General features: G+C 73.5%; 4 protein-coding genes across 5 annotated transcripts; all 4 read right to left on the bottom strand.

The window, feature by feature from the left end:
• Positions 1–438: 438 nt before the first annotated feature.
• On the bottom strand, positions 439–15,233 carry ZBTB7B (zinc finger and BTB domain containing 7B). 2 transcript variants are annotated; one of them, XM_075737228.1, is made up of 3 exons: positions 15,124–15,233; positions 1,716–2,719; positions 439–1,079 (listed from the first exon to the last, which is right to left on the bottom strand). In XM_075737228.1, exons 2-3 carry the CDS (start codon positions 2,708–2,710, stop codon positions 659–661), a joined length of 1,416 nt encoding a protein of 471 aa, XP_075593343.1. In that variant the 5' UTR covers positions 2,711–2,719; positions 15,124–15,233; the 3' UTR covers positions 439–658. The 2 variants fall into 2 exon arrangements, with proteins under 2 accessions (XP_075593343.1, XP_075593345.1); XM_075737230.1 differs by lacking the exon at positions 15,124–15,233 and adding an exon at positions 13,268–13,383.
• A 109-nt stretch (positions 15,234–15,342) lies between these two features.
• On the bottom strand, positions 15,343–18,943 carry LOC142598561 (mothers against decapentaplegic homolog 6-like). Its single transcript, XM_075737459.1, has 4 exons — positions 18,802–18,943; positions 18,025–18,438; positions 17,751–17,864; positions 15,343–17,027 (listed from the first exon to the last, which is right to left on the bottom strand). The coding sequence occupies exons 2-4, from the start codon at positions 18,416–18,418 to the stop codon at positions 16,492–16,494; spliced, it is 1,044 nt and encodes a 347-aa protein (XP_075593574.1). The 5' UTR covers positions 18,419–18,438; positions 18,802–18,943; the 3' UTR covers positions 15,343–16,491.
• A 1,920-nt stretch (positions 18,944–20,863) lies between these two features.
• Positions 20,864–23,970, bottom strand: FLAD1 (flavin adenine dinucleotide synthetase 1). The gene is given in 8 exon segments (XM_075737458.1): positions 20,864–21,115; positions 21,194–21,267; positions 21,654–21,843; positions 21,934–22,032; positions 22,223–22,370; positions 22,804–23,551; positions 23,675–23,836; positions 23,839–23,970. Coding segments are annotated over 8 exon segments (1,674 nt in total). The 5' UTR covers positions 23,956–23,970; the 3' UTR covers positions 20,864–20,979.
• A 288-nt stretch (positions 23,971–24,258) lies between these two features.
• On the bottom strand, positions 24,259–25,290 carry CKS1B (CDC28 protein kinase regulatory subunit 1B). Its single transcript, XM_075737023.1, has 3 exons — positions 25,140–25,290; positions 24,572–24,699; positions 24,259–24,457 (listed from the first exon to the last, which is right to left on the bottom strand). Exons 1-3 carry the CDS (start codon positions 25,196–25,198, stop codon positions 24,405–24,407), a joined length of 240 nt encoding a protein of 79 aa, XP_075593138.1. The 5' UTR covers positions 25,199–25,290; the 3' UTR covers positions 24,259–24,404.
• Positions 25,291–25,333: the final 43 nt, after the last annotated feature.

Genomic DNA, 25,333 nt, shown 5'->3' with positions numbered 1-25,333 from the left:
GGCGGGGGCCGGGGCTGCCCCGCACCCGGGTGGGCTCACCCGAATAGTGCAACCAAGAGAAAGCAGCCGGGAGTGCAGGGGCGAGGGGGGCTCGCCGGGGAGGGGCTGCTCGGGACGGGGGGGGGGGGACACGGGGACACGGGGGACACGACAAGCTATGTACAGCGCGGGGCGGCGGGACACCCCCACCCCCCCCCCCCCCCGCCAACCGGGCAGAGCGCGGGCGGGGCCGCTAGGGGGCGCACTGCCTGCCCCGCCCCGGTTGGCGGGGGAGGGGCGGGGGGGGAGGGGCGGGGGGGGGGGGCTCGTCCGTGGGCGCCCCCGCGCGGTCCCGGCCCCGCTGGGATGGGGGAGCATCCACGGAAGGGGGGGGCTTGGGGGGGGGGGGAGGGGGAGACACCGCGGTCCCGCTTCCCCCCCCCCCCGCCCCCCCCCCCCCCCCGCCCCCGCCGGGGCTCCGCCGCCCCGGGCACAACGGGAGGGACCCGGGCACGGCGGGGGGTGGCGGGGACCCCCCCCCCCCACCCCATTGTGCAAATCGGCCAGGGGGGAGTTTCCCCCTTTGCATAACTGGGAACGAACCGTGACGGGATAAACGGGAACAGAAACCCCGGTGGGCACGGCACGGCTCGGCACGGCACCCGCGGTCGCAGCGGCCCTACGCCGTCTCCACCGGCACGGCGTCATCTGGCTGCGGCCCTTCCTCGCCCTCTGGCTCCTCTTCCTCCTCCTTGGGCTGTCCCGGATCCCAGTAACGGGCGATGGAAAGGCGCAGACCCTCCAGCCGCCCGTTGGAGAGGTCGAGGCCGGGAGGGCCGGCGGGCGGCGGGGGCGGCTCGTCGCGGCGGCGGCGGCGGGTCCGCACCTCCAGGCAGTTCTGGCCCTTGAGGTGCCGCTGGAGGTGGTCGTCCTTGGCGAAGGCCTTGTGGCAGAGGTAGCACTCGTAGGGCCGGGCGCCCGTGTGCAGGTGCATGTGGTTCTTCAGGTCGTAGCTGTGCAGGAAGCGGGCGCTGCAGCGCTGGCAGGAGTAGGGCCGCTCGCCCGTGTGCTTGCGCATGTGGATCTTCAGCTTGTCGTTCCTGGGGGGGGGGGTACAGGCAGATGTCGGCACGGGGCGGCCGGCATCCCTAGGGAAGTGGCCACTTGGCCGTGGTAGGGAAGGGGACGGTGCCGGCGGTCCCTCAGCGGGGATGCGCGGCAGGGGCGCGTGGCAAGGGGTGCTCTGCAAGGCGCGGTGGGGCTGGGTGCTGCGCTGGGGTGGGGGACCGTGTCCCGGCTGCCCGGCTGGGGCGCACGGGGATCGCTGCGGCACCAGCGGTGGTGGGAAATGGGTCCCTGCGTGGCAGCGCCGTAGGGATGGAGGCAGGTGCCAGCAGGGGAGCCGTGCCGGGGGATGCTGCCGGGTACCCTGGGCGGAAGGCAGGGAGGGCCGGGCCGGCAGCACTCACGCGGTGCAGGAGAGCCCCCAGACCCGCGCGGCACCGTGCCCGGGACGCGGCCAGGCACTGGCAGCGGAGTTGCCGCGGGGGATGCTGCCGGGCACCCTGCGCGGCAGGCAGGGAGGGTCCATCGGGCAGCACTCACGCGGTGCAGAGGACCCCGCGGACCTGCGCGGCACCGTGCCGGGGACGCGGCCTGGCACTGGCAGGGGAGGTGCCGTGGGGGATGCCGTCGGGTACCCGTCAGGCAGGGAGGGTCCGTCCGGCAGCACTCACCGTGTGAAGCGGACCCCGCAGACCTGGCAGGCAAAGGGTTTCTCGCCCGTGTGCGTGCGCATGTGGCGGGGCAGCTTGCCGGCGCCGTGGATGACCTTGTGGCAGACGGGACACTCCTGGGGCATCTGCGAGCGGCGTTTGCGCACCAGCTTGTCAGGCGTATCCAGCCCCGGCGCCAGCGACTCGTGGTGCAGCGAGCTCAGGTACGCCATCAGGTCGGGGTCGATGGCGTCCTCGTCGGAGGCGGCCTCCTCGGGGGACAGGGGGGGCTGGTAGGGGAAGGGGAAGGGGTGCGGGGGCAGCTCCTCCTCCTCGGGGAGCTCGAAGCTCTCGTAGGGCAGCGGCAGCCCCTCGGGCAGCGGGGGCGAGGGAGGCCGGGGGGGCGGCGGGGGGCTGCCGCAGCCCTTGGCCTCGGCGGGCGGCTCCTCGGCGTGGTTGTTGAGCCGGGCGCCGCGGGCTTGCAGGAACTTGCGGGTCTTCTTGCTGCGGCGGGCGGCGGGGCGGGGGGGCGGCGGGGCGGGCGCCTCGCCCTCGGGGAGGGTGGCGAAAGCCTCCAGGTAGCGGCGGGCGCGCTCGCAGTCGCCGTCGTCGGGGCCGGGCGCCTCCATCCCGCTGCCCTGCAGGATCTCCACGCAGGCAGCGATCACGCAGGGGATCTCCAGCAGCCGGGCGGCGCGCAGCACCTCGCCCATGTTGGCGCTGCTGATGGTGAGCGTGGCCGTGTAGGCGAACTCCAGCAGCGCGCCAAGCGCCTCCGGCCCCACGAAGTCCAGCTCGCAGACCTCCTGCCCCGGCCCCGGCCCGGCAAAGAGCTTCTTGAAGTAGAGGCTGGAGGCGGCCAGGACGGCGCGGTGGGTGCGGTACTCCAGCCCCTGCGTCTTGATGGTGACGTCGCAGAGCAGGCCCAGCTGCCGCTGCTCATTCAGGCAGCTCAGCAGCTCGCTGCTGTGCTCGGGGAAGGGGATGCCGATGAGGTCGTCCTCCGGGCTGGCCATCGTCCTCACCTGCGGGAAGGACGGGATGTTCGCCGACCGGCACGGGAACCAGCCGAAAGACGGCGCTCAGAGGAAACGCCACGGCCGAAGCGTCAGCTCTGCCGTGAAACCGGGGTGCGAGGAAACCTCTGGCGCACGGGGCTCGGCGGTGGCGGCAGCGCCGGGGACCGGGGTTTTGGTGGGACGCCAAACCGGGGCAGGCTGGGGGTGCGGGGGGCTGCCCTCACCTCCCCCCCCTCCCCGTGCTGAGGTCGGCGGGCGGCAGGCCCCCCGCCGCAGCCCCCTGTGCTTCCTCCGCCACCGGCGCCCAGCCACCCGCGCCGCCCCCCGCGCCACCACAGCAAAGGGGGAAAATCTCAGCGCGGTGCCTTTGAACGGCGCCGAGGCGCGGCGCTTCCTGCGCCAGCCCACCCACCCCCCCGGCCCCCCGGCACGGCCGGGCGCAGCCGCCGGCTCCCGGCAGCCCCGTCCTGGGAACGCGGGCCTCGCCGGCGGCGGGCATGGGTGGGCGGGCGAGTGCCGGGAAGAGGGCCCCGAGGGCCGGGGGCCGCCCCGCAGAGCCCAGCCGGGCTGGGAACGGGGGCCACGCTTCCTGCCACTGCAGATTAGGATCAGCACCCGCGCCGCCGGTTCCTGCCCCCGCTCCCGGTGGGGGCTCGGCCCCCTCCCTCCCCCTTTGCCCCAGCCCAGGGCCGCTCCTCGCCCAGCCAAGCCCTGCCTGCGCGAGCTGGGCCTTTCCCACGCTGCGGCTGGCAGGGCTTGGCCTCAGCCGTAAACCTGGCACTGCCGGCACTGGCACCTGGGGTCCCCGCGGTGCCACACCTGGGACCCGTGCATCCCCACGGAGCCGGCACGGGCGGGTGATGGAGCTGTGGGAAGAGGGACCCCACTGCCTGCTGCCTGCCCGACCCACAGGCAGGTTACAGGCAGCAGCGGCAGCTCTGGCGCCGCAACCCAGTGCCCAGCCATGGGTGATGCCCTCCTGGCCGTCCGGTGCTGCTGAGTGACACCGGGGCTGCTGGGTGACACCGGGGCTGCTGGGTGACACTGGGTTGAGAGGTCCCAGCAGCCCTGCCCGCACCCTTGGGAAGGCAGAGGCGGGCACACGACACTGCCACGTCCAGGCTCCCGGTGCTACCAGAACCATGCCGCACCATGCTGAGCCGAGCCGAACTATGGCAGACGGTGGCATGTGGCACTGGACATCGCCAAGCCGCACCAGGCCACGGCGAGCCGCGCCGGGCCCATCCGAACTGAACCCCGCCACGCCGTGCCAACCCGTGCCAAGCCACGCTGCGCCGTCGGCAGGCGCAGGGGACGTGCCCCCTCTTGCCCGCGGAGGGGCGGCGCGGCCGGCAGCCCCCGGCGCAGGGGCCCATCCCCGCGCCGGCCGCTCCCTGTGCTTGGGCAGCCGCCAGCTGGGGCTGCCTCGGCAGGCGGCTGGGAACGGCCCCGGAGCAACCGGCTGCGGAGCCGCCCCAGCCGCTGCCGAGCAGGCCCGACCGGCAGGGCAGGCAGCAGCCGCCCCTGAAACTGGGAGCTGGGCAGTGCCGACCGCCCGGGATGCCGGCGCCAGTGCCGAGTGCCCATGGCCACCCCCCACCCCTTGCCAGGAGCCCATCCTGCCAGTGGCCAGGGTCCCCGCTGCCCGCCGGCGCGGGGGCGAGTGGATTAGGGGCGATTAAGCCATCAGGGCCCCGGGAGCCAACAGGCAGCGACAGCCCCCGGTTGGATTAGGCAGGATTAGCCGTTGGGGCAGGATTAGGGGAGGCGAGCGCCCCGCACCGCGGCTCGGGCACCTGGGGGGGGGGTGACAGGGACGCAGCGCCCGCCAAGGGCACCCCGGAGCCTCGCGGACCCCCGTGGCTGTCACAGGCGGCGGTCCCGGGATGGGGTGGTACCCGAATCCTCCATCGCTGCCAGCCCCAGCCAAACCCCGATGGCAGCCCCTTGTCCCCCCGATCCCCGTGACACCCCCGGCCCCACGAGACACCCGGGCGCAGGGTGCTCGCAGGGCTCTTCCTGCACCCAGGGCCAGGGACGGCACCCGCTGGCACGTGCCCGTGTGGGGGCTCCTCTACCAGGGGGTGCCCGGGCCCAGTGCAGCAGCCGAGGCCCCAGCCGTACCCCGGCGGTTGGCAGGGTGCTCCGAGGAACAGGCACGGCCACCGGCTTCACCGTGCCGCGGTGCAGGTGGGAGCACTCTTGGCGCTGCCGGTGCCACAGAGCTCGCTGTGCCGGCTCGGCTCAGCCCGGCAAGGGAGTCAGGACCCCCGTGAAGCGGCCACGGGGCCGGATGCCTGCGGCCGAAGGCATGGGGCTGGGCGGGGGCGAGGCGGTGGCAGGAGGGGGATTTTCCATCGCACCAAACCGCCCGTTACGGCTTCTTCCCCGACACCCCCCGCCCCCCCGCGCATCCTCCCCGCTGGAGCGAAGTCACATGCTGAGCGGGTGCTGCCATCGAGGAGATCACAGCAGCGATAAGGAAACGGGGGGGGACGAGGTGTGAGGGTGCCGGAGCCGCCCCCAACCCCCTGGCGCTCCCTGGCCAGCGCCAGAGACGATGGCGCGGGGGACACGGGCCGGGGAGGGGGCCTGCGGCAATGCCCGCGCCCCTGCCGCGCCAGGGCTTTCTCGGTTACGTCAATGCCTGCGGCCGGGCCCGTTTCGGCTGCGGCAGCCGCACGGGGCCAGGGAAAGGGGGGGGGGGGTTGCTCCCCACGCTGAGCTGGCTCCCATGCCGGGGCGGGCGGCAGTGGGAACAATGCCTGCCCAGGTCACCCTGACATCCCGCCGCCGGCCCGCGCCACCTGGCGCAACCACGGCCGGCCCCGTTCACCTGCCAACCCCTGCCGCCCCGGGGCTCTGGCCGTCCCAACGCAGCCGTACGCAGCGGGGTGCAGGTCTGGCCCCGCAGCACCCACCCTGCACGGGATGGGCTGCGTTCCGCGCCGCCAAGCCGGGACGGCACCCTGCACGCGGGCAGGGTGCCAACCTGTGCCGGGCACTGGTCCTGGCTTGGGAATGGTGGGAGATGTGGGGTGGTAGGGGTGCCTGGGGGGGGGTTCCCCCACCTGCTTCCCCATGGGAAAGGGGGGCAGGGGTCCTGGGGAGCTCAGCCCCCACCCTGGGCTGCTGCCGAGCGCTGCCGCTTTCGGTCACAAGAGTCGCAAACGCTGTCGAGGGACTTCACAGCCGCACTGGGGAGAATGAGTCACCCAGGAAGGGGAGCGCGGCGCCAGCCACCGACCGGGCCCCGGCCCCTCGCCCCGCAGGGGCCCCCCCCTCCGTTGGGAGCCGGGAAGGGACCCCGGTGTCCGGGCTGTGCATCACCCCCACCCACCCACTGCCCTGCCCGAAGCCGGCAGGGAGCAGCGGTGGTCCCGGCCCCAGCCGCCGCGGGGCAGGGGGGTGGCATGGCTGTGGGACGGGGGGGGCTGCGCGGCCCCTCTGCCCCCCCCCCCCCCCCCCCGCAGCAGGGAAGGCGGCGGGCCGGGGTCCGGCTGGGCTGGCGGCCCTGAAGGGGGCACGTGCCGGGGGTCCCGGTGCTGGAGGGGAGGCAGCCGGGGGAAGCGGTCCCGCTCTTTGAAAGAAGAAGAAAACAGCAAGCAGAGCCGAAAGGAAATGGTTTGAAGAGAGAAGAGGATAAACAGACCCCCCCCGCTCCACGGCGCCAGGGAGCGAGCCCCACGGCACCACCACGGCCTCCCGGCCTCGTCTGGCTCCTCGCGCCCACAGTGTCACCCGGAGAGCTCCCAGTCCCCAGGCACCTCGAGTGCTTCGCAGGCACGGCCGTGTGCCGAGGCCAAGGCATGGCAGCTACCGGCACTGAGGAAGGGGGTCTGAGTGCCGCGGCCTCGGTCTGCCCCCGCGCCCGGCCGGCGCTGCCCGGCACAGCTCCCGGGGCCCGGTGCCAGCCCAGCACAACAGCCAGGCTGGAGGTTGGGCACGGGCAGCCCTACCACGGCGGAGCAGGCGGCTGCAGGACCGGCGGCGTCCCCGGCACCAACCCCGGCACCTGCAGCAGAGACAAGCGGCCGCTGGCCTAGTTGAGCCCCGGTGCCGGCACCCTACCCGCCGGCCCCGTGCTGGCATCACGGCCCCCTCCCACTGCCGAAACCTTCCCTGTCACCTGGGCAAGGCAAGAGGTGCGTCCGGCTGCTTGGCATCACCGCCGCAGGCTGCAGGCCCTGTTCTGCCAGGCTGCGGTGACCCAAACCTCGCCACCCGTCCCGTCCCTTCCCATCCCGTCCCGTCCCATCCCACCGGCAGCGAGGGCGGTGCAGGGCTCAGGCGACACCAGCATCCCGGCAGCCTCCCGGCCGGTGCCGGAACAGCTGCACCCAGCCCTCCCCGTGCCCGGTGGTACCGCACCGGCTCCCCGCCGCCCCAGCACCTTCTCCGCCACAACGGCTGGCGGCGGCGGGGTGGGCGCGCGGCTCACCTGGTGCGTGTCCCGGCGTGGCTCGGTGCTGCGCCGCGGCCGGGTCGGCGGCCCGCGAGCGGCAGGGAGGGGAAGGCAGGGTGCTGTGTGAACTTGGCCCCGCTCCCCGCTGCACTTGAGCGCAGGATCCCACCTCAAAAGGAGTCGACGCCCACACCCCGGGTCACGCACCTCCCAGCCCCGCTTCCCAGAACACACACGGCATTAACCCTTTGCGGCCGGCGCCGTGCCGCGGGGCACCAACCCGGAACAGGGCAGGGGGCATCCCCCGGCCCCCTCCCGTGGGAGGAAATTCCCAGCGCCGGCAGGACGGGCGCACCGTGCCGCGGGCATCCCCTCCCCGCCACCGGCATCGCTTCCCCGCCACCTGCCCCAGCCCCCCGCGCCGAGGCGTCGGACAGGCCCTCGCCCTCCCGCCGCCCCAAGGCAGGGCGCTGGGCGCTGGGTGCTGGGCGCTCACCGCCGGCCGCTGCTGGCCCGGCCGAGCCGGGAAGGCACCTGCGCTCGGCGGGAGCGGGGCTGCCACTGCAGGGCTGGGCTCTGCGCGGCGTGCCGTGGCCTGCCTGGCCAGGCCTGGAGCCGCCCCCCAGCCCTGCAGATGCACGTCCCGCTCTGCCCCCGGAGCGGGTCCCGACACAGGGGACGCAGGACGATCCGGGCGGGGGGGCTTCGGGACGGCCCCAGCCGAACCGCATTGCCTGGTCCCCTCCGCTGCCCAGGCGGGGGCCTCCGTGGGCCACGGCCCCCCCGCCGTCCCCCCACAGCCCCCCGGGGCCGGCTGCAGGTTCGCGCAATCCCCCCCCGTAATTACACCCTCCGTGTCCCCAGCTAAACAGCAATTAGCAGCCTGGAGAGCGCTCCCCACACCCCACGGCCGGCACCCAGCATCCACCCCGGCCGCCCACACCAGCTCGGCCGGGGCCGTGCCGGGGCGCTGCGGTGGGGCTGGGGGGCAGCCCCGACACAGCGCCCCGGCACGGCCCTGGGCAGGCTCCGGGCAGCCATGCCGGTGCTGCCAGTGGCACGAGGCCTGGCAGAAAGGGGAAGAGCCCCGCGCCAGCGCGGCCGCGCAGCCGGGCGGGGAGGTGGCCTCCGTCCCCAGCAACGTTCGCGGAAAGAGCCAGGTTGTGCAAGAGCCCGACCACACAGACGGGCAGCGGGGACGGCAGGCGGGCAGAGGCCGCGCCGGCATCTCGCCCGTGCGGGCCAGCACACCCTGGCATGGCATCCCGCCTCCCCCGTCACCGGGGACCGTGTGGCGGGCAGGGACCAGCGTGCCACCGTGGGTCAGCCCGACGCCCGGAGCTGCGGGCAGCACGCGGCCGGGAAGCAGCGGCATTGCAGGCAGCCTTGCCCGCCACACCGCCACGACGCTCGGGGCTCGCCGGCCACCTCGGCGGGGGGCACGGCTACGGGCCAGCGTCCCTGGGAGGGAGGGACGCGGCACCTGCCTGCCAACCCTTTGCCTGCCCTTTGCTCCCCATAAAGGAGGGGAACGGCGCCAGCCCCCCCTGGCCCAGGTGTGCCAGGTGCTAAGGGCGGGAGATAAGGTGGGCGAGGCGGGCAGGGAGGGGCACAGCATGGGCACGCAGCCCTGACTCAGGGTTCCCGCTGGTGGCCAGGCCCCGCTGGGGTGAGTCACCACGTCCCCCCCACCCTGGGGGTGTCGCAACCACCCACGCGCCCGCGCCGGCCACAAACTGCTGCTCGCCCCGGCCGGGGGGCACCGAGGGTGCCCACCCCGGGGGGACCAGGCCGCGGAGGGGCTGGTGTTTGGGGAGGATGGGCTGACCTTCGTCCATCCTCCTCCGCGCTCCGTCCTTGCCTTGGCCAGCGGCACCCCGGCCAGTGTCAGCAGCGACGGGACGTGGCCCCGTTCCGCACGCAGCCGGAACGGGCTCCGGCAGCATCCCGGCTCCCACACGGCACCAGCCCCTCTCCCGACGGCAGGATGGGTGCCCCAGCCACGGGCATCCTCATACCCCGCACCACGTCCCGACGCAGGGGGACCCCGACCTGCCAGGACATGGCGTCCCACGGCCACCTGCTCACCCACGGGTGGTCAGAAGAGATGAGGCTGTGGGTGTGTGGCCTCTGTGGGTCACCCCCGGGGGTGGCTCCCCGCTGCGAGCACCGTCACCCCCAGGGAGAGGCCACGTGAGGCTGGACACAGGCTGGCCCCCGCTGTCCCCCGCTGCCCCCCGCCATGACAGCCCTGGAGCGGGGCCACGCGCAGGCAGGAGCAGGCAGAGGGAAGGAAAGGGATGAGAGGGAGGAAGGAAAGGAAGGAGGAAAGGAAGGAGAGAAGGAAGGAGAGAAGGAAGGAGAGAAGGAAGGAGAGAAGGAAGGAGAGAAGGAAGGAGAGAAGGAAGGAGAGAAGGAAAGGAAGGAAGGAAAGGAAGGAAGGAAAGGAAGGAAGGAAAGGAAGGAAGGAAAGGAAGGAAGGAAAGGAAGGAAGGAAAGGAAGGAAGGAAGAGGTTGCCGAAATGGAGCTCAGGGAACAGGAAGGAACTGTTCAACAGCAAACCCCACGTTTGATCACCCCAGCGCAGGGTGAAACCCACCCGCAGGTCCCCCAGCAACCAGGGACACTCGGAGGGGCTCCAAGCCTGGCCGGTGCCCAGGTCACCCCTGCCAGCACCCAGAGGGGCACGGCGGAGCCGCACATCCTGCTGCACCCCGGCTGGCACAGCCCAGCCCTGCCCGGGACACCACTGGGATGGAGCAAGACGTGGCTGCCCGTGGGCACCCCAGCAGCCCGGTCCTGGCACAGGGGTGCTGGTGGCAGCAGGATGAGGCTCTGCCAGCCCTCAGCCTGGCACAGGCAGGCTTGCCCGCAGCTGGTCCCACTTGCCGGCCCCAGGGTGAGCTGGCTCCAGTGCTGCTCGCTCCGCAGCACACAGTCACGGGAGGCCCTTGGAGGGCGGCCAGACCCCCGGGTCCCACCGCGCTGCACGGCCCTGGGGGCCCCCCCCAGGCTGGTGGCATCTCCTCCCTCCCGTGGGGTCCCTATCCTCACAGCACCCCAGGGACTGAGCACCACCAGCCGGAGATGGCGCAGGACAGGTCCCGACGCTCCATCCTGGCACCGGGGCGGTCCCGGTGGGGTCACTCGGCAAGGACAGTGCCAGCCCACGGCCCCCCCTCCACACCCCCCGAAATAGCCCAGCTTCCGCCCCCACGGCAGCTGCCTGCTGCCAGCTCCCCGCTGCCCACGGCTGATCCCGGGGGAGAGAAGGAGGGGGCAGGCGGCTCTAATCCCCCCCGAGCCCACGTAGTGCTGCCAGCGGGGGCCATGCCCGCCGCGGCCTCCCCGACCCGCGCAGAGCCACGAGCAAGACCCTGGCCAGCCCCGCGCCGTGGGGAGGGCGACGGCCCCGGCCCCTCAGCCCTGCGGCGGAGCGGCGCTGGGGGCAGCTGGCCGCGGAGCCCCGCTGTGGCACGCGGGGCTGTCCCTGAGCCCCACCGGGATGTCCCCACCGCGCCGGTTGGGTTGGCACAGCCCCAGCAGGATGGGAATCCCCTCCCCTCCTTGGCCCCGGCGCGAGCCAGAAGCGGAGCATCCTCCTGCCCATCCTCACCACGGTCCCCAGCCGCGTATCCCTGGGGATACTTGCGGCAGGGGAACCAAAGCAAAATTGCCGGGGCGCTGCCGTCCCCACCGCGTGCCAGCCAGCCCGGCCACGTTCCAGAGCCCGCTGGCACCCAGGGCAGGCAGCACCTGGCACCCACCCTGCCTGGGACCCGGCGCCCAGCAGCAGGACCCCGTACTCACCGCCCCCTCCAGCTGCTGCCCATGGGGCCCGGGGACACGGCGGGGACAGCCGGGGCAGAGCAGAGCACGCAGTGCAGCCGAGGCTGCCGGGAGAGGCCAGCGCTCGCCTGACCTACTTCTCCTTCCGCATCACCTGCTTTCATTTTCCCTCGCCATGGCTCGGTCCCCCCGCCCGCCCACGGCCCCACCGAGTCACGCCACCAGCCCCAGGGGCACGGGGCACCCCGGCCCCGCGGCTCTCGCTGCGCCGGCACGCACGCAAAGCGGCCACCCATCCCCAGACGCGGAGCGTGGCCGAGCACCAGGCACACTGAAGGTCACCGGCTGCGGCGCTGGGCACGGCCACCTCCCCCGCTGCCTGCACGGCCACCCAAGCGTCACCTCCCTGGCACGAAGCGAGTTTGACGGGTCTCAGCCCAGCCCCTCGCCGGGTCCTCCAGCCGCCCCGGGGCTCGCTGGGGTGTGGACACGCAGTTCCTGGGGCATGTCGGGGACGCCAGCGCTGCCACGGGGAGCCGGGCGGGCGCCAATTCCCCCAGACGGGGCAGCCTCCCCCGCCAGCACCCCGCCGGCTCCCGCGGTGGGGTTACCATGGAAAGGCGGCGGCGGCTGCGCAGGGGGAGCGCGGGCTCCCGGGGGCTCCCGCCAGCAGCCCGCGCGCTGCCAGGAGAGATTTCTCCGTGGTTTCATCATCCGCCGCTGGCCCCGAAGGAGAAGTTCCTGCTCTGCGCGCGGGGCAGCGGCCACCCCTCGAGGGCCGGGGCGCGGGGGCCACGCTGGCCCCGCACCCCCCGAAGCGCCCACTGCCCGCCCCCGCCGCGCTCAGGCCTGTCGCGCTCGTGCCACGTGTGCACCGAGGGTGCCCATCACCAGCTGGCAGAGCCGCGCTGCCACGGCCTCGGGCTCAGCACGGCAGCGCTGCCAGCAAGGGGGGCTGGCCAGCCTGTGCCCGGGCAGGTGGCCTCAGCGGGTCCCCAGGACCCACCGCCGACATCCCCCCCCACCCGCTGGTCACCTCCCCGTTCCCAGGCCCTGGGGCTACACCCGCCGGGCACCCCTGGCCCCAGCAAGGGCACCCCTGGCCCCAGCAAGGGCACCCCCGGCCCCAGCGAGCCCCCCACTGCCCCGCACCCTCCCCTGCCCCGCAGCTTCCCCTTCTCCACGCACCCACTTCGAATTCCTGCGTCCAGCCCCTCCCTCCGCACCCGGCACCGGCATCACCGGCCTCGAGTCGCCGGCAGCTGCCGCGCGCCTCCGCCGGCACTGGGGGATCCCGGGGTGCCCCCCAACCCAACCAGCCTGGTTGCGGCGGGGCAAACCGAGGCACGCCGAGACTCACCCCACGCCAAACCTGGCGCCACGTCCCCTTGCTCGGTGAAAGCAAACCGGGGTCAAGGGCAGCTGCGGCCCAAGACGGCAGCTCTCCTCCGGTGTGGGCCGCGGCAGGAGGGTAAATACCGCACCCCGCCCCGGGCAAACAGCCGGCTGGGGGCAGCCACCCGGGGGGGGACGGGACAGGTACGGCAGGGCTGGGTGCGCAGGGGGCAGAGTCCACCGGTGCTCGACGGGTGCTACCAAGCTACCAGGGCCCGGTGGGCACCCGCGTGCGGACCCTCGCCAGCAGTCAGCAGCAAGACACCCCACCGTTGTCGCCAGAGTGCCGGGCCCGGTAGATCGCTGGCACGGCGGCAGCGTACCGGGACACGGGGACACCCACCCTCCGTTCGCCCCTCTACCGGCACCGGCACAACCGGGACCTCCCGAACCGCCTCCCTGCCCCGGCAGTGCCGTACCAGCCCCGTGCACCCGTGACTACGAGCCGAGCCGCTCGTCGGATCGGGAAGTGCTGTGAGACTACAGCAGCACCCAGTCACCCGTGGGGAGAACCCACGGGAGATCCCGGTTGGATGGCGGCACCGCAACTAGACTCCGGTTTGGCAACCGCTCCGGGAGGCGCCGGGGACCTGCCCGTTGGCACCGGTTTCCCGCAGCCCCGTACAGAGGGATCGGGAACAGCCCACGCGTGACCTCCCCGGTCGGGGCGAGGAGCAACCCACCCCCCACCCACCCACCCCCCCCCCCGCTCCCGGCGCACGGTTCCCGTGCGCCGGGAGCGGGGGGGGGGTGTGGGTGGGGGGGTGGGTTGCTCCTCGCCCCGACCGTACCCGCCCGCCGCCGGTAGCATCCCGGCTCCACGCGACTCACCGTAACCGGGTTGACAAAACCGATCAGCCGTACCGGTAACCGTTACCGGTCGGTCGGTACCTCCAGTATAAACCCCGTCGGTGAATCCGTTCTACTCCCACCCGCCGCTAACCCAATACAACCACAAACTCACCTGCCCGCCCCGCCCGAGCTACGGGCCGGTCCCGGGGCCGCGGCCCCGCCTCCGCCTTCACCTGCCGTCGCCGCGCCCCGCCCGTACCCCCCACCCCCCCCCCACCCCCCCCCCCCACCGCCGCTGCCGCCGCCGCCGCCGCCGGGGCTCCAGGAAGCGCCCGCCCCTTCCCCGCTCATTGGGCAACGCGCCGGCGCTCCGGCTTTCTATTGGTGGGATGGGCCGTCCATCAGCCCCGCCACACACACACACACACACACACACACACTACCACCCCCCCCTCTCCTCACGGGAGGGCGGGGGCCGCGCGGAGCCCCCCCACGCGGGACCGGGGGTGCACGGGGGGGTGTGGGGGGGGGGGAAGAGCTGAGTCAGAGGCGCGGGATGGCGGGGATTAACGGGACCGAGCCCGGGGATGGGGGTGGAGCCCGGTACGGCCCCGCCGGCGCCTCGCCTCGCCCGGTGCCAGGCGCCGAGTGCGCCCCGCCCGTTGCGGCCGCTGAGCCCCGCGACCGGCCCGCCCCGCTCCGCTCCGCCCCGCGGGCACGGGAGGGCGGGGGAAGCGGACACGGAGGTGGGGGGGGGGGGGGAAATGGAGAACCGGGCACCGAGAACCAGGCACCGGGGGAGAGATGGAGAACCGGGCATGGAGAACCGGGCACCGGGAGAGCGGGCACCGAGGGGAGGGTGGAGGGGGGGGACGACTGTGGAGAACCGGGCACGGTGCGGATGGAGAACCGGGCATCGTGGGGGTGAATGGAGAAGCGGGCACGGGGAACCGGGCGTGCGGGTGGATGGAGAGCCGGGCACGGGGAACCGGGGAACCGGGGCTGCGGAGGGGCGCGGCGGGGCAGCGCCTGTGCCGTGTGTGTCCGTCCCCCCCCCCCCCCCGCCTCTCCCCGGTCCCGGCGGCGCTGGGGCAGGGCGCGGCGGCCGCGGCCCCCCCCGGAGCGGCCCCTCCGCAGGTGCCTGGGCGGGGACCCCGCGCAACCTGTTTGGCCACCGCCGGCCCCCGGGAGGCAGCAGCGGCGGCGGCGCGGCCCGGCCCGGCCCGGGGCTCACCTCGCCTCACCCCGGGCCCCCCCCCCACACCCCCCCCACCCCCCCCCGGCTCCTGACTCAGAGCCCGGCCGCTGCCCGGCGCTGGCGGAAAGTGTGAGCCGCCGCCGCCGCGGGCTGCCAAGGCAAACACCGCCCCGCGCAGACGTTATGTCAGCCGGGCCGCGCCGGGGGGCACCGCTCCAGCTCCCCCCCCCCCCCATCCCCTCCGCCCGCCGGGCCCCGGTACCGGGCACCTGCCGCCGCGCCTCGCCCCACCCGCCCGTTCCCTCCCCGGGCCTCGTTACTCCGCTTCCCCCATCTCCGGCCGCCCGTCCACCTGCCTCGCCCCCCCCCCCCCCGGCCCCCGGTCCCATCTCCACCTCCAGCACCGACCGACCGACCGACCGGCCGTGCACCTGCATCGCCCCCCCCCCGCCCTCCTCCGCCGGTCCGGCCGCCTCCCGCCCATCCCCTGCCCGGCCACGCCACGGGCACCGACCCGCCGGGCTCCGGGCTCCCGCGGGGGCGGCGGCGGGGCGGGAGGGCAAGCTGCAGAAAAATCCCCTCCGCGCCGCCGCCGCCACCCGCTCCCGGCCCCGCCGCCCACCGGCCCGAAACCGGCCTCCCACGGCCGCGCCGTTCCCCCGCGGAGCCCCCGCCCGCCCCCACGGGCCGCCGCTATCCGTAGTCACCGCGCTATGTCGGTACCGGAGCCCTCGGTGCCCGCGGCTGCGCTCCCGGTGCCACCACCACCCCCACCCCCCCTCCCCGCCCGCTCCACCGGGGACGGCCCCGACGGCGCGGCCCACGCTCACCTCCTGCCCGCGGGGACACGGCGGGACCGGGCTCGGGCGGGGGCCGCGGAGCCGCCAGGCCCGTCTCAGCCGGGCCGGCGGCGTGGCAGGAAGGACCGGGCGGTCATCGCGGCCCGGCCGCGGTCGCCTGCAGAGGGCACTGCCGGTCCCCGGAGCCGAGCCCCGCGGGCGACGAGCGCGCCGTCCCCGCGCGGTACCGACACGCGTGGGGACACGGGGGAGTCTTCGGTGCCGGCGGCACCGTTTATTGGGGTTACAAATACCAGACGCAGCCCGGGCACCCCGGGACCCCCAAGGCTGCCGTCACCCCGGGGGGGGGGGGGGCTGACACGGCGGCCGGAGGGGCCCGGGGATCCCCCGGTCCGGGGACCCGCCGCGGGAGACCCTGCACCGGCCTCAGCACCCGTCCTGGGCCGGCCCCGAGCTCGGCTTCCGCTCGGCACCTCTGTCCCGGCTGTGCTGACCTGGGCCAGCACCCTGCCCGGGGAGTGCACCCACCCCAGCACCCTGCCCGGGGAGTGCAGCCGCCCCACGCTTCTCCAGCTGTGCTCACCTGCCCCACGCTTCTCCAGCTGTGCTCACCTGCCCCACGCTTATCCAGCTGTGCTCACCTGCCCTCATTCCAGCTGTGCTCACCTGCCCTCACTCCAGCTGTGCTCACCTGCCCCACGCTTCTCCAGCTGTGCTCACCTGCCCCACACATCTCCAGCTGTGCTCACCTGCCCCCCACTCCAGCTGTGCTCACCTGCCCCACGCTTCTCCAGCTGTGCTCACCTGCCCCCCACACCTCCAGCTGTGCTCACTGGCCCCACCCTCCCAGCTGTCCCAGCTCACTCCAGTCTCCCCCACGCCTGCCATGACCCCCTGGCCCACAGCCCCCCCCCCCCCCCGGGCTCTGTCCCAGCTCCCTCCCCTCCTGCAGCCCCCCGGCTCCCCCGGCCCTGCCCGCCCTCCCCAGGCCTGGCCCCAGCTGCCTACAGCGTGTGTGTGTGTGTGGGGGGGGTGTCCTGCAGCAGGTTTTACTTTTTTTACAAAAATAAGATAAATTAAAATAAATTTAACCATTAAAATAAAAAAAAAAAAAAAAGAGAAAGAGATTAAATAGTGCCCTGCGTCAGCGAGAGCCCCGTGGCCGGGTGCTGGCAGGGTGGTGAGCCCGGGGGGCAGGGGGGGGCACTGGAATCCCCCAGGGCTGGGGTAGAGGGTCCCAGCAAGGGTTCCCTGGGCCAGGACGGCCCCGCTGCAGTGCAGCCCTGCAAGAGAGAGGCTGAGGGGACGGTGGTGGCGTCCCCCGACTCGTGCCCCCCCTTGCACCCGCTTTGAGGGGGGGGGGGGGCTCCCCGGCACCCCCGCTCCAGCCCCAGCCCCTCAGCACGGCCGGTTCAGCAGGACCTCCAGCCAGCACGGGCAGGAGGTGATGAACTGCCGGGAGTAGCAGGGCCCCCAGCCCTTGGCAAAGCTGATGCGGACGCTGTGGGGGTCACAGGGGCCCTCCCCGGGGAGCCGCCGGCCCCCCGCGCCCCCCGCCCACTCGTAGTCGAACACCTTCGCCGAGTAGCCGGGCAGCACCTTGAGGACGGTGAGCCCACAAGCGCCGGGGGGCCCCAGGGTGGGCGAGCTGACGAAGATGGGGTGCTCGCTGCGGTTGTAAGCCCACACGCCGCCCGGCTCCCGGCTCAGCAGCAGCCCCCGGCCAATCTTGCCGCGAACGCGCCGGACGGCGCGGCTGCGGTGGGCGGCCGGCAGTTGACCCAGGCAGAACCCGTTGCCCCGCGGCAGCTCGCAGAAGACGTTCACTGACGTCTCGTGCACAGCGAAGAGCCGGCCCACGCGCGTCCGGTACTCCCAGTAAGCCAGTTTGCACCAGTAGCCATCCTTAACGGTGCTTTGCGAGAGGCTGGTGTCTGGTGGGGTAGAGCAGAGCCGTCACCGCCGGGCAGAGCCACCCGCTGCCGCGCAGGCACGGCCGAGCCACACGGCTGGGGGTGCCGAGGGGAGAGGGTGGGCACGGGGAGGGGTCCGTGCCCCCCCCAGTTCATGCAGGGGCTGGCAGAGTGGACAGACAGATGGACGCGGTGCCCCGCAGATGTCCCGGCAAAGGCTCCGGCACGGGGCGTGAGTCACCGGAGCTGCTGTGCGCCGGCACATAGAGCCGGGCTGTCCCCAGCCACCGTCCCTGGGGACACGGCGGTGACGGGGGGGTCCCCGGGCAAGGGGAAGGTGGAGCCCCGGCAGCGAGCGGCCTGGTGGCCAGCAGCCAGGCTGGAGCCGCGGCTGTGTGCGTCAAGGCACATTGTGTGCGTCCCCGTGGGCAGTGCTTCCTCCGACGGGGAGCCCGGCGCCGCCAAAAATAACAGGAGCTGCGGTGAGGGGGGGTGGGGGGGCCGGACCCAGGCTGGTCCCCCAGCAGGAACCCCTCGTCCTGCGCCGGAGCCCTTCCTGCTGCCGGGGGTGGCTGCAGGCTCCGCTCCCCCATTTTCAGGCTCCGTGTCCCTCACCGCTGTACCCCAACCAGCAGCGGGGGGGTGGGGGTGGGGGGGCAGAGCTGCCTGGGGGAGCGGGGCTGCAGGCAGCGGGGCCAGTCCTGCCTGACACCCCCCCCCATTTGCCCGGTGGGACCCTCTTACCGCGCCGGTCCCCGCCGTTGTAGCTGAAGTCCAGGAACGGGGTGCCGGGGTGCTGGGACTCGTCCAGCCAGGAGGGACCGCAGGACGCCTTCGAGTAGGGGGGCGGCGGTGTCTCTGCGGGGGGTGGAGAAGGGGGTGAGGGGCTGGGTTGCACAGCCCAGCCCCCCCCCCCACACACACCAGAGCCCCCCCCGGAGCTTTGAGCGGGCCCCGGGGACCAGAGTGGGGCGGGTGGGCAGCGAGGAGGGGCTGCGGTGGAGCGGCCAGCACTCACCGGGCGCAGCCAGGCGGCTGAAGTGGTGGGGGTTGCAGCAGAGCGCGGCCACGTCCCCGCAGCCCCCCCGGCCCCCGGTGCAGTAGCAGAGGTGCTTGAGCTCGTGGGGCTGGCGGAGGTCGGGCCAGCGGTAGAGACGGCAGAGCAGGACCTGGGGGGGCAGCGCCTGCTTGGCCGCCCGCGGGTCCCCCCGCGGCACCCAGACGCAGCCGGACTCCCAGGCGCCCCGGCTCTCCACCGCCTGCACCAGCAGCTCCAGCTCCTCGTCCTTCAGCTTCTTGAAGAGGGCGTGCGCCGCCGGTTTGAGGGCGCCAGGGCCGTCCTCGGGGCCCGTCGCCGCGCAGCGCTGCCGCCACAGCCGCCTCAGCAGCCCGGCGCGGCGGGAGCGGAACATGGGGCGGCGACAGGGACGACCTGCGGGACGGGGACGGGCATCACCCCCCGCACCGGGAGGGGGCCATGGCCGTGGGGGTCCCTGGGGGGGGGGGACATGGCGCATCCTCCCGTGCCGGCAATGCCGCGCTCCCCTTCCCCGCCAGGGCCCCGGCAAGGCCGCCCCTGCCTGGGCTTGCCGCTGCCTGTCCCCGCAGACACGCTCCCAGGGGGACGAGTGTCCCCGAGGTCACGTAGGGATGTGACCCCAAAACCAACCCCCTGCGCAGGGCAACCTGCCCGTCCCGAGACTTGCGAGGGCAGCACCCGCCCGGCCCCCCCCCCCGCCACCCTCCCTGGCGCGGGGCTGGGCGAGGGGTCCCTGGGGAAGGGGGTCTCACTCACGGCGGGTGGCAGAGCTGGGTGCGAGGAGCCGGGGCTGCGCATGGGGCCGAGCTCTCGTGGCGGACGGCACCGCTCTGTCTGCGGCGCGCCGCTGCCAGGACTTTTTCCTGTGCTGGGACGGACTCTCCCCTCCCTCGGACCTCCCCGTTTGGGGAATTCATTGATTCGCCCCGTCCTGGCCAGCCCCGGGGCTGAGCCGCCGCCAGGGCCAGGATGCAGCAGCAGCAGCAGCAGCAGGGCAGGCACCAGACACGTGGGTTCCGGCGGGCAGCGGTGCCCGGCCTCACACTCCCCACGGGGCTGCCGGAGCCGGCCTGGCTCCACGAGCAGCCTGGCATAACCGCAGACCGCGCCGCACGGGCACCGGGCAGGGGCCGGCTGCAGGAGCCAACCCGGGCTAGGGGGGAGCCGCGGGGTGCCGTGGCAGGGCACCGTCCTGGCAGCCCCCATCCCCACCTGGGACCACGCAGGGGTGCAAAGGACCACCTGAGCCCCCCCTTGGTACCTCGGGCGGGGGGGCCCTGCTGCCCCCCCCCCAGCTCTGCCTGCAGCCAGGGCCCCCCTGCGGGCACTGGGCGAGGGGTGGGGGCCCGCTCCACAACAAAGCGGCTAATGTAAACGGGACCCTTATCCCGCGCCGGGCTGCGCTTCCTGCTCCCGACTTCCCGACGAGATAAGGGAGGCCGCGCTGGCGCCAGGCGCTGCCGCCGAGGCCGAGGCGCGCGGAACTTCCCCTGCGTCGGGGGACGGGGCTGCAGGCGGCCCCCGCACCGGGGCCAGGCACCGGCACCAAGGCGGCGCGCAGGTGGCACCGGGGCGCGGCGGGCTCAGCCTTCTGGGGGACCCTCAGCCGTCCCTGCGACGGAACCCCGGTGCCGGACGCGTCCCGCCGGCCGTGACCTTTGCCGCACCTCCAGCCAGGATGGGCCCTTCGGGGACATTTTGCTCCGGCCGCTTCCCGACGACTCTTGGCAGCGTCGGTGCCGGCCAGGCGTGCGGGGCCGGGGCAGGAAACCGCCTGGAGTGCGGACAAGCGGAGACGCTCTTCAAACAAGGGGCTGAGTCACGGGCAGGGATAAACCTGGGGGGGGGGGGCAGGCAGAGCCGTGGCCCCCCCCGCTCCTGCCCCAAAGCCCTGGGGACGCAGCCTGGGCAGCGGCGACGTGCAGGCTGGGGTGCCCGAGTCCTCCCCAGGGTGAGGGTTGGGAAGTTGGGGGGGGGTGTGTGTGTGCTCCCAGAGCCCTCCCCAAACACACCCAGCCGGTCAGGCGCTGCTCAGGTTTATTGGGGTGTCTGTGATCGGCAGGGGGGGGGGGGGCGCAGGCTGGAATGGGGTCTCGGTGTTGGGGGTCCATCAGCGCAGGGTGACAAGCAGTCCTGGGGAGGGGAGAGAGGCACGGGGGGGGGGGGAGGACCCCCTCACCAACACCACAGCTGCACCCTGCCACCCCCCAGGAGCACCACAGCCAGGCCCCCATTGCCCCCCCCAGCACCACGGCCGGGCCCTTGTCACCCCCCCAGCACCACGACAAGCAGGCAGCCGAAGGCAGGGCACTCACCCATGGTGTGGGGGCAGGCAGGGGGGCCGGGGGTCCTGTGGCGTCAGGGGGGGCCGTTCCCTAGTCCAGCAGCTCGCGGATGCACCAGCTGCAGAGCAGGAGGTAGACGCACTCGCGCAGTAGCCGCAGCAGCCAGGAGCCCAGGCGCAGCCCCAGGGAGGCCTCGGCAGGCGCCGGCAGCGCCACGACCCGCACCGCGCGCCTCGGGGCGCCCAGCGGACGGGCTGCCGCGGTCCAGAGGAGGCGCATGGCCGAGGGATCAGCGGGGTTTGACGCGGGGAGGCGGCTGCGCCAAAGCACGGGGCCCCGGCAAGCGCTGGAACCTGCTCCGTTCTCTGCGCTTCAAAAGCCTCCACAATAGCGGGCGCGGGGAGGGGGCACTGCCCGGGGACCCTTTTGTTCGGGCAGAGCTGGCCTCACCCCCCCCGTCCTGTTCCCGCTGGAGCCCCACGGGGCCCGAAGGGACCAGCACGGCAAGCGCGAGTGCAATGCAGACCACAAGCTGAGCGCAGCAGGTTTATTCGGTGCTGGCAGGCAGCAGGTTTATTCAGTGTCATCCCCAGCAGCGCCAGGGATGTCCGTGGGGAAGCCGGCTACCGGCAGCATCCCCCACAGGCCTTCACTGGCGGGAGGTGCGCTCATCTTCCTCATTTTCCAGCTCGTAGGCGGGCCGGTAGCTCTCCCGGCCCCGGGCATCGGTGTAGCGCAGCGCCGGGTTCTTCAGCGTGTTGGCCATGCTGCCCAGGGAGGTGTAGCTGCGGAGGGAGAAGGTGGCTGAAAGGCTGCGCCCGAGGGTGCCGGCCGTGCCGAGCAGGGAGGACAGCACCACTCACCCCTTGTCGTAGAGGATGCAGTAGGGGACAAAGAGCTTGCGCAGAAACTCCCAGATGTCCCGGTACGTCCAGTCCTGCAGGCAGAATTGGGCAGGGATGGCCGCAGAGGCGGGTGGGCTGCCCCCTCGCCCCCAGGGAAGCTGGCTGGCCCCCCCGCCAAGAGCACACCGGCAAACCAGCTGCTCCCCGGAGCACCCCTGTCCCTCCCAGTGCCTCCCCAAGCACAGGAAAAGCCACCGGTGCGCAGGAACGAGCCCTGCCTGACAGCGCCAGGCAGCTTGGCCGCAGCGAGGGGCACCCACGGCCGCGCAACGGGGCAGGAGATGCTCTGGGAAGAGAGGGGGAACTGGGAGGGAAGCCCTCCGGGACGGGGGCAGATTAACGCCAGCTCCCAGCCCCGTCACTTCAACCTGCCAGGCTCGCCCCATCCGCGTCCCCAGAGCAGGCGGAGGCCACGTACCAGCAAGGGGTTCACCCGCATGTACTGGGGCCAGTCGGGGTCTGTCACGCACACGGGCGTCAGGGTGCGCGAGTAGGGGTCCGTCCGCCGCGTCCCCATCAGGACGGCGTCCAGCTGCGGCTGCTGCTCCTTCAGGTGGGCCAGGGCCTCTCGGATGGAGCCCTCCACCGTGTGGAGCTGGATCTTGTACCTGCGCAGGCAGGATGGGCAGCTGCCTGCTGGGCTGCGGGAAACGCTGCTTCGCCCCCTGCCCAGCAGCCCACCCCTCTCTGCCCCGTACCTCTGGACGGTTGCCTGGATGAACTGCTCCATTTCGGGGAAGGGGGACCCGACGCGGATGTAGAGCACCTGCAGCTTCTCCTGCCTCGCCGGGTACCGCCTGGGGAGAGACCCGTGGCAGCTGGGCTCCAGCGGATGGCGACCGGCAGCAGGGCAGCTGCCCCGTCCCCGCCAGCCGGGCCCCAGGAATCTGCTCGTTCCCCCAGCGCGGGGCAGGGGAGAGCCTCGGAGCCGCGGCACCCCCTCACCCCTGCCCCAGGCTGGGCCGGTGGAGCCCCGCGGGCGGGTACCTCTCCAGGGCGGCGTGGACGAGGTGCAGCAGGGCCGTGCAGTCCTTGCCCCCGTTGAAGCCCACGCAGAGCTGGGCCAGGCTGTATCGGTCCAAAGCCTCCTCGATGGTCTGCAGTGCTGCTGCCACCTTCTGCCCCAGGGCCGAGCCTGCCGGGAGGGGACGGTCAGCGCCTCGGCGCTGCCCCAGGCCTGTGGCTCCTCACCCTCCAGGCACGTCTTGTCTCCGCCGCCAGCAACGCAGCCTGGAGCCAAGAGTTTGCGCGATCCGGAGGTCTGCGCCACGGATGGGACAAGGATCCTGCCTGCACGGGGGAACCGCAGCACTGCTGCGCTCTCAGGGACTGGCACCGGCCAGCCCTAACTGGGGTTACGGGTCCCACTCCCATCTATGTGGCACGAAGCCCATGGCAGCTGCAGGACCAGCAAAGCCTCAAGCACCCCTTGAGGCCCCAGCACACCGGAACAGGCAAGCTCTGCTCCCGGGGCGGTCTTCCCACTGCCCCAGCCCTGCTGGGCTGCAGGGTCTGCCCAGGAGCAGCATGGAGGCAGTGAGCCACGCTGCAGCACCGCTTCCCTGTACCTGACTCAGCCAGGCCATAAACCTCCGCAGCCGCTAGCGAGACGCAGTCAGTCACCAACGGCACGACAACGCCCGACGGCAGCTTCTCCATCAAGAAGCGATACGCTTCCTCCAGGTCCTGCTCCGACTCCGAGTCCAGCGTCACCTTCACGCGGTAGTAGTTGTTGGCCCAGTCCGGGTAGGAACCCAGGCTGACACGGCCCCGGAAGGCGGCGTTGGCCTGGTCCAGCGTGGGCGCGATGAGGATCTCGTCCGCCGCCACGTAGATGGCACGGGAGTGGAAGCGGGTCTGCTCGCTGCGGAAGAGGTGGGCGAGGCCGTCCAGGGCGCGCTCCATCAGCGTCGGGATGCCGGGGAAGATGTAGACGTTGCGCACGCTGACCAGCGGGTACTTGAAGGAGCCACCGGTGCCGTAGTTGAGGCGGGAGGACTCGGGGACACGAGCCAGCTTCATCTCGGGGCGCTGCACGTCCGTCTCGCCGAAGAACTTGTGCACCAGGGCCAGCAGCTCGGGGTGGGGGGTGACCCTCTCCCCGAAGGCCCTGGCCACGGCCTCGAAGGTCACGTCGTCGTGCGTGGGGCCGATGCCCCCCGAGGTCAGCACGTAGGTGAAGCGGGCGGCGAAGGCGGCCACCTCGCCGGCGATGGCGTCCACCTCGTCGGGCACCACCGAGATCCGGGCCACTTTTACGCCCAGGGCGCGCAGCCGCCGGCACATGAAGAAGGAGTTCGTGTCCTGCGTGTGGCCCTGGTGGGACGGAGACACCCGTGACGACGGGCCGCCTCAGGCCGCGGCCCCACGCCAGGTCCCGGCCCCACGGCAGGTCCCGGCCCGCCCGCCTCCCGCAGGCCCGGCTCGCCCCGGTCGCACCTTGAGGATCTCGTCGCCGATGACGATGATGCCGGCGGTGGCGGCGGAGCCCCGGGCTGCCGTGGGGCTGGAGGCCGCCATGGGGCGGGAGGCGGCGGCGCGCAGGGCCCCGCCCGCCCACAGCGCCCCCCGCAGCGCCCCCCGCATGGGCCCGGCCGGCCGCCTCCGCCCGGACAGGCCGCGACGCTGCCCCGCGCTCTCATTGGCCAGGAGGCGTGCCCGTCACGAGGCGCTGCCAGCACCCATTGGCCTGGAGGCGGGACCCGCGGGGACGGAACCATCGCGGCGGGGGGGGGGGGGGGGGGCGGGACGTTCCCTGTCCGTGGGCAGGCAGGGGGCGGTGGCACGTGCACCTCCCCGGGACACCGGGAGTCCCGCCCACCAGGCACCGGGGCCTGCACCCCCCCCTCCCGCATCTTTTCCCACCCCCACCCATAAGATGAGCACCAGGGGGGAGCGAGGACCGTCCCGCGGGCCCCTTCCCCTGCCTCCCCCCGGTCACCGGGACCGCCCGGGCAGGATGCTCCGAAGCACCGGGAGCCCCGCGCACCCCCCGCCCCCCCCCCCAACACAGCAGACGGGAGTTCCCAAACATCCATTTATTGAAGCTGTGGAGTGCGGTCAGGCCCGGCAGCAGGAAGGATCTCCGGGGGCGGCACCCACGGTGACGGGGCAAAGCCCCCCGGGACTGTACGGCCTCGGCTCGGGCGGCGGGGCCTCGGCGGGCCGCTCACTTCTCCGGCTTCTTGGGCAGCGGCCGGCGGAAGAGCAGGATGTGGGGCTCTGGGGGGACACAGACACACACACACAGCGGGCGGGGGGTTGCCGGTGTCAGGTCAGGTCCCCCGTCCCCCCCCGGCTGCCGCCCGCCGCCCCCCCCCCCTCCCCGGGGCTCACCTGGCTCGTGGATCATGTAGTGGACCCAGCCCTGGCTCTGCTGCACCCCCAGGTTCCGCCACTCCGACTCGGACAGCAGGTGGGTCTTGGGCACCAGCTTGGCGATGTCCTTGGGCAGCATCACGTGCCTGCGCCCCCGCGCCCTCAGCCCGGCACCGGGGAGCGGCACACGCGCACACCCCCCCTCCGCGAGCGTGTTAACGGAACCAGCCCCCTGCCCCGCTACCGGCACGGCCACCCCCCACGCCATCCACCGGGGAACCGTTACCGGGATAACTCCCCGCCTGCACCACCGGGGAGCCAGGACTCGCCCCCCCCCCCCCCCCCGGGGAACCGTTACTCAGACAACTTCCCTCCCGCCCCACCAGGGAACCGTTACCGGCACCACCCCCCCCTTACCAAACAGCCCTTACCGGGACACCCTGCCCCGCCCCCCCCCCCCCCCAGGCAGCCCTTACCGGGACACCCCGCTCTTACCGAACAGCCGTTACCGGGACCCCGACCCACCCCCGGGGACCCGTTACCAGGACAACCCCCTTCCCCTCCCCTACCGGCTCCCCCTCCTCACCGATACTCGAACTCCTCGTCGTCGTACTTATCCGAGTAGTAGATCTGCTTGTGCGCCATACCGGCGGGCCGCGGTCCGCCCCCTTCCCGGCAGCCCCCGCCGCGCCCCTCGCCTCAGCGCCCCGCCGAGCCGTTGGCGCCCCCGCCCCTCACGGCGCTTTCAAACGCCACCGCCCCGCGCTCCCATTGGTCGGC

Source organism: Balearica regulorum, chromosome 28 (assembly GCF_011004875.1).
Source record: "Balearica regulorum gibbericeps isolate bBalReg1 chromosome 28, bBalReg1.pri, whole genome shotgun sequence".
In the NCBI taxonomy this organism is placed as follows: Eukaryota; Metazoa; Chordata; class Aves; order Gruiformes; family Gruidae; genus Balearica; species Balearica regulorum.
The sequence above is the reverse complement of the archived record's forward strand: the minus strand, read 5'-3'. Positions and strand labels throughout refer to the sequence as shown.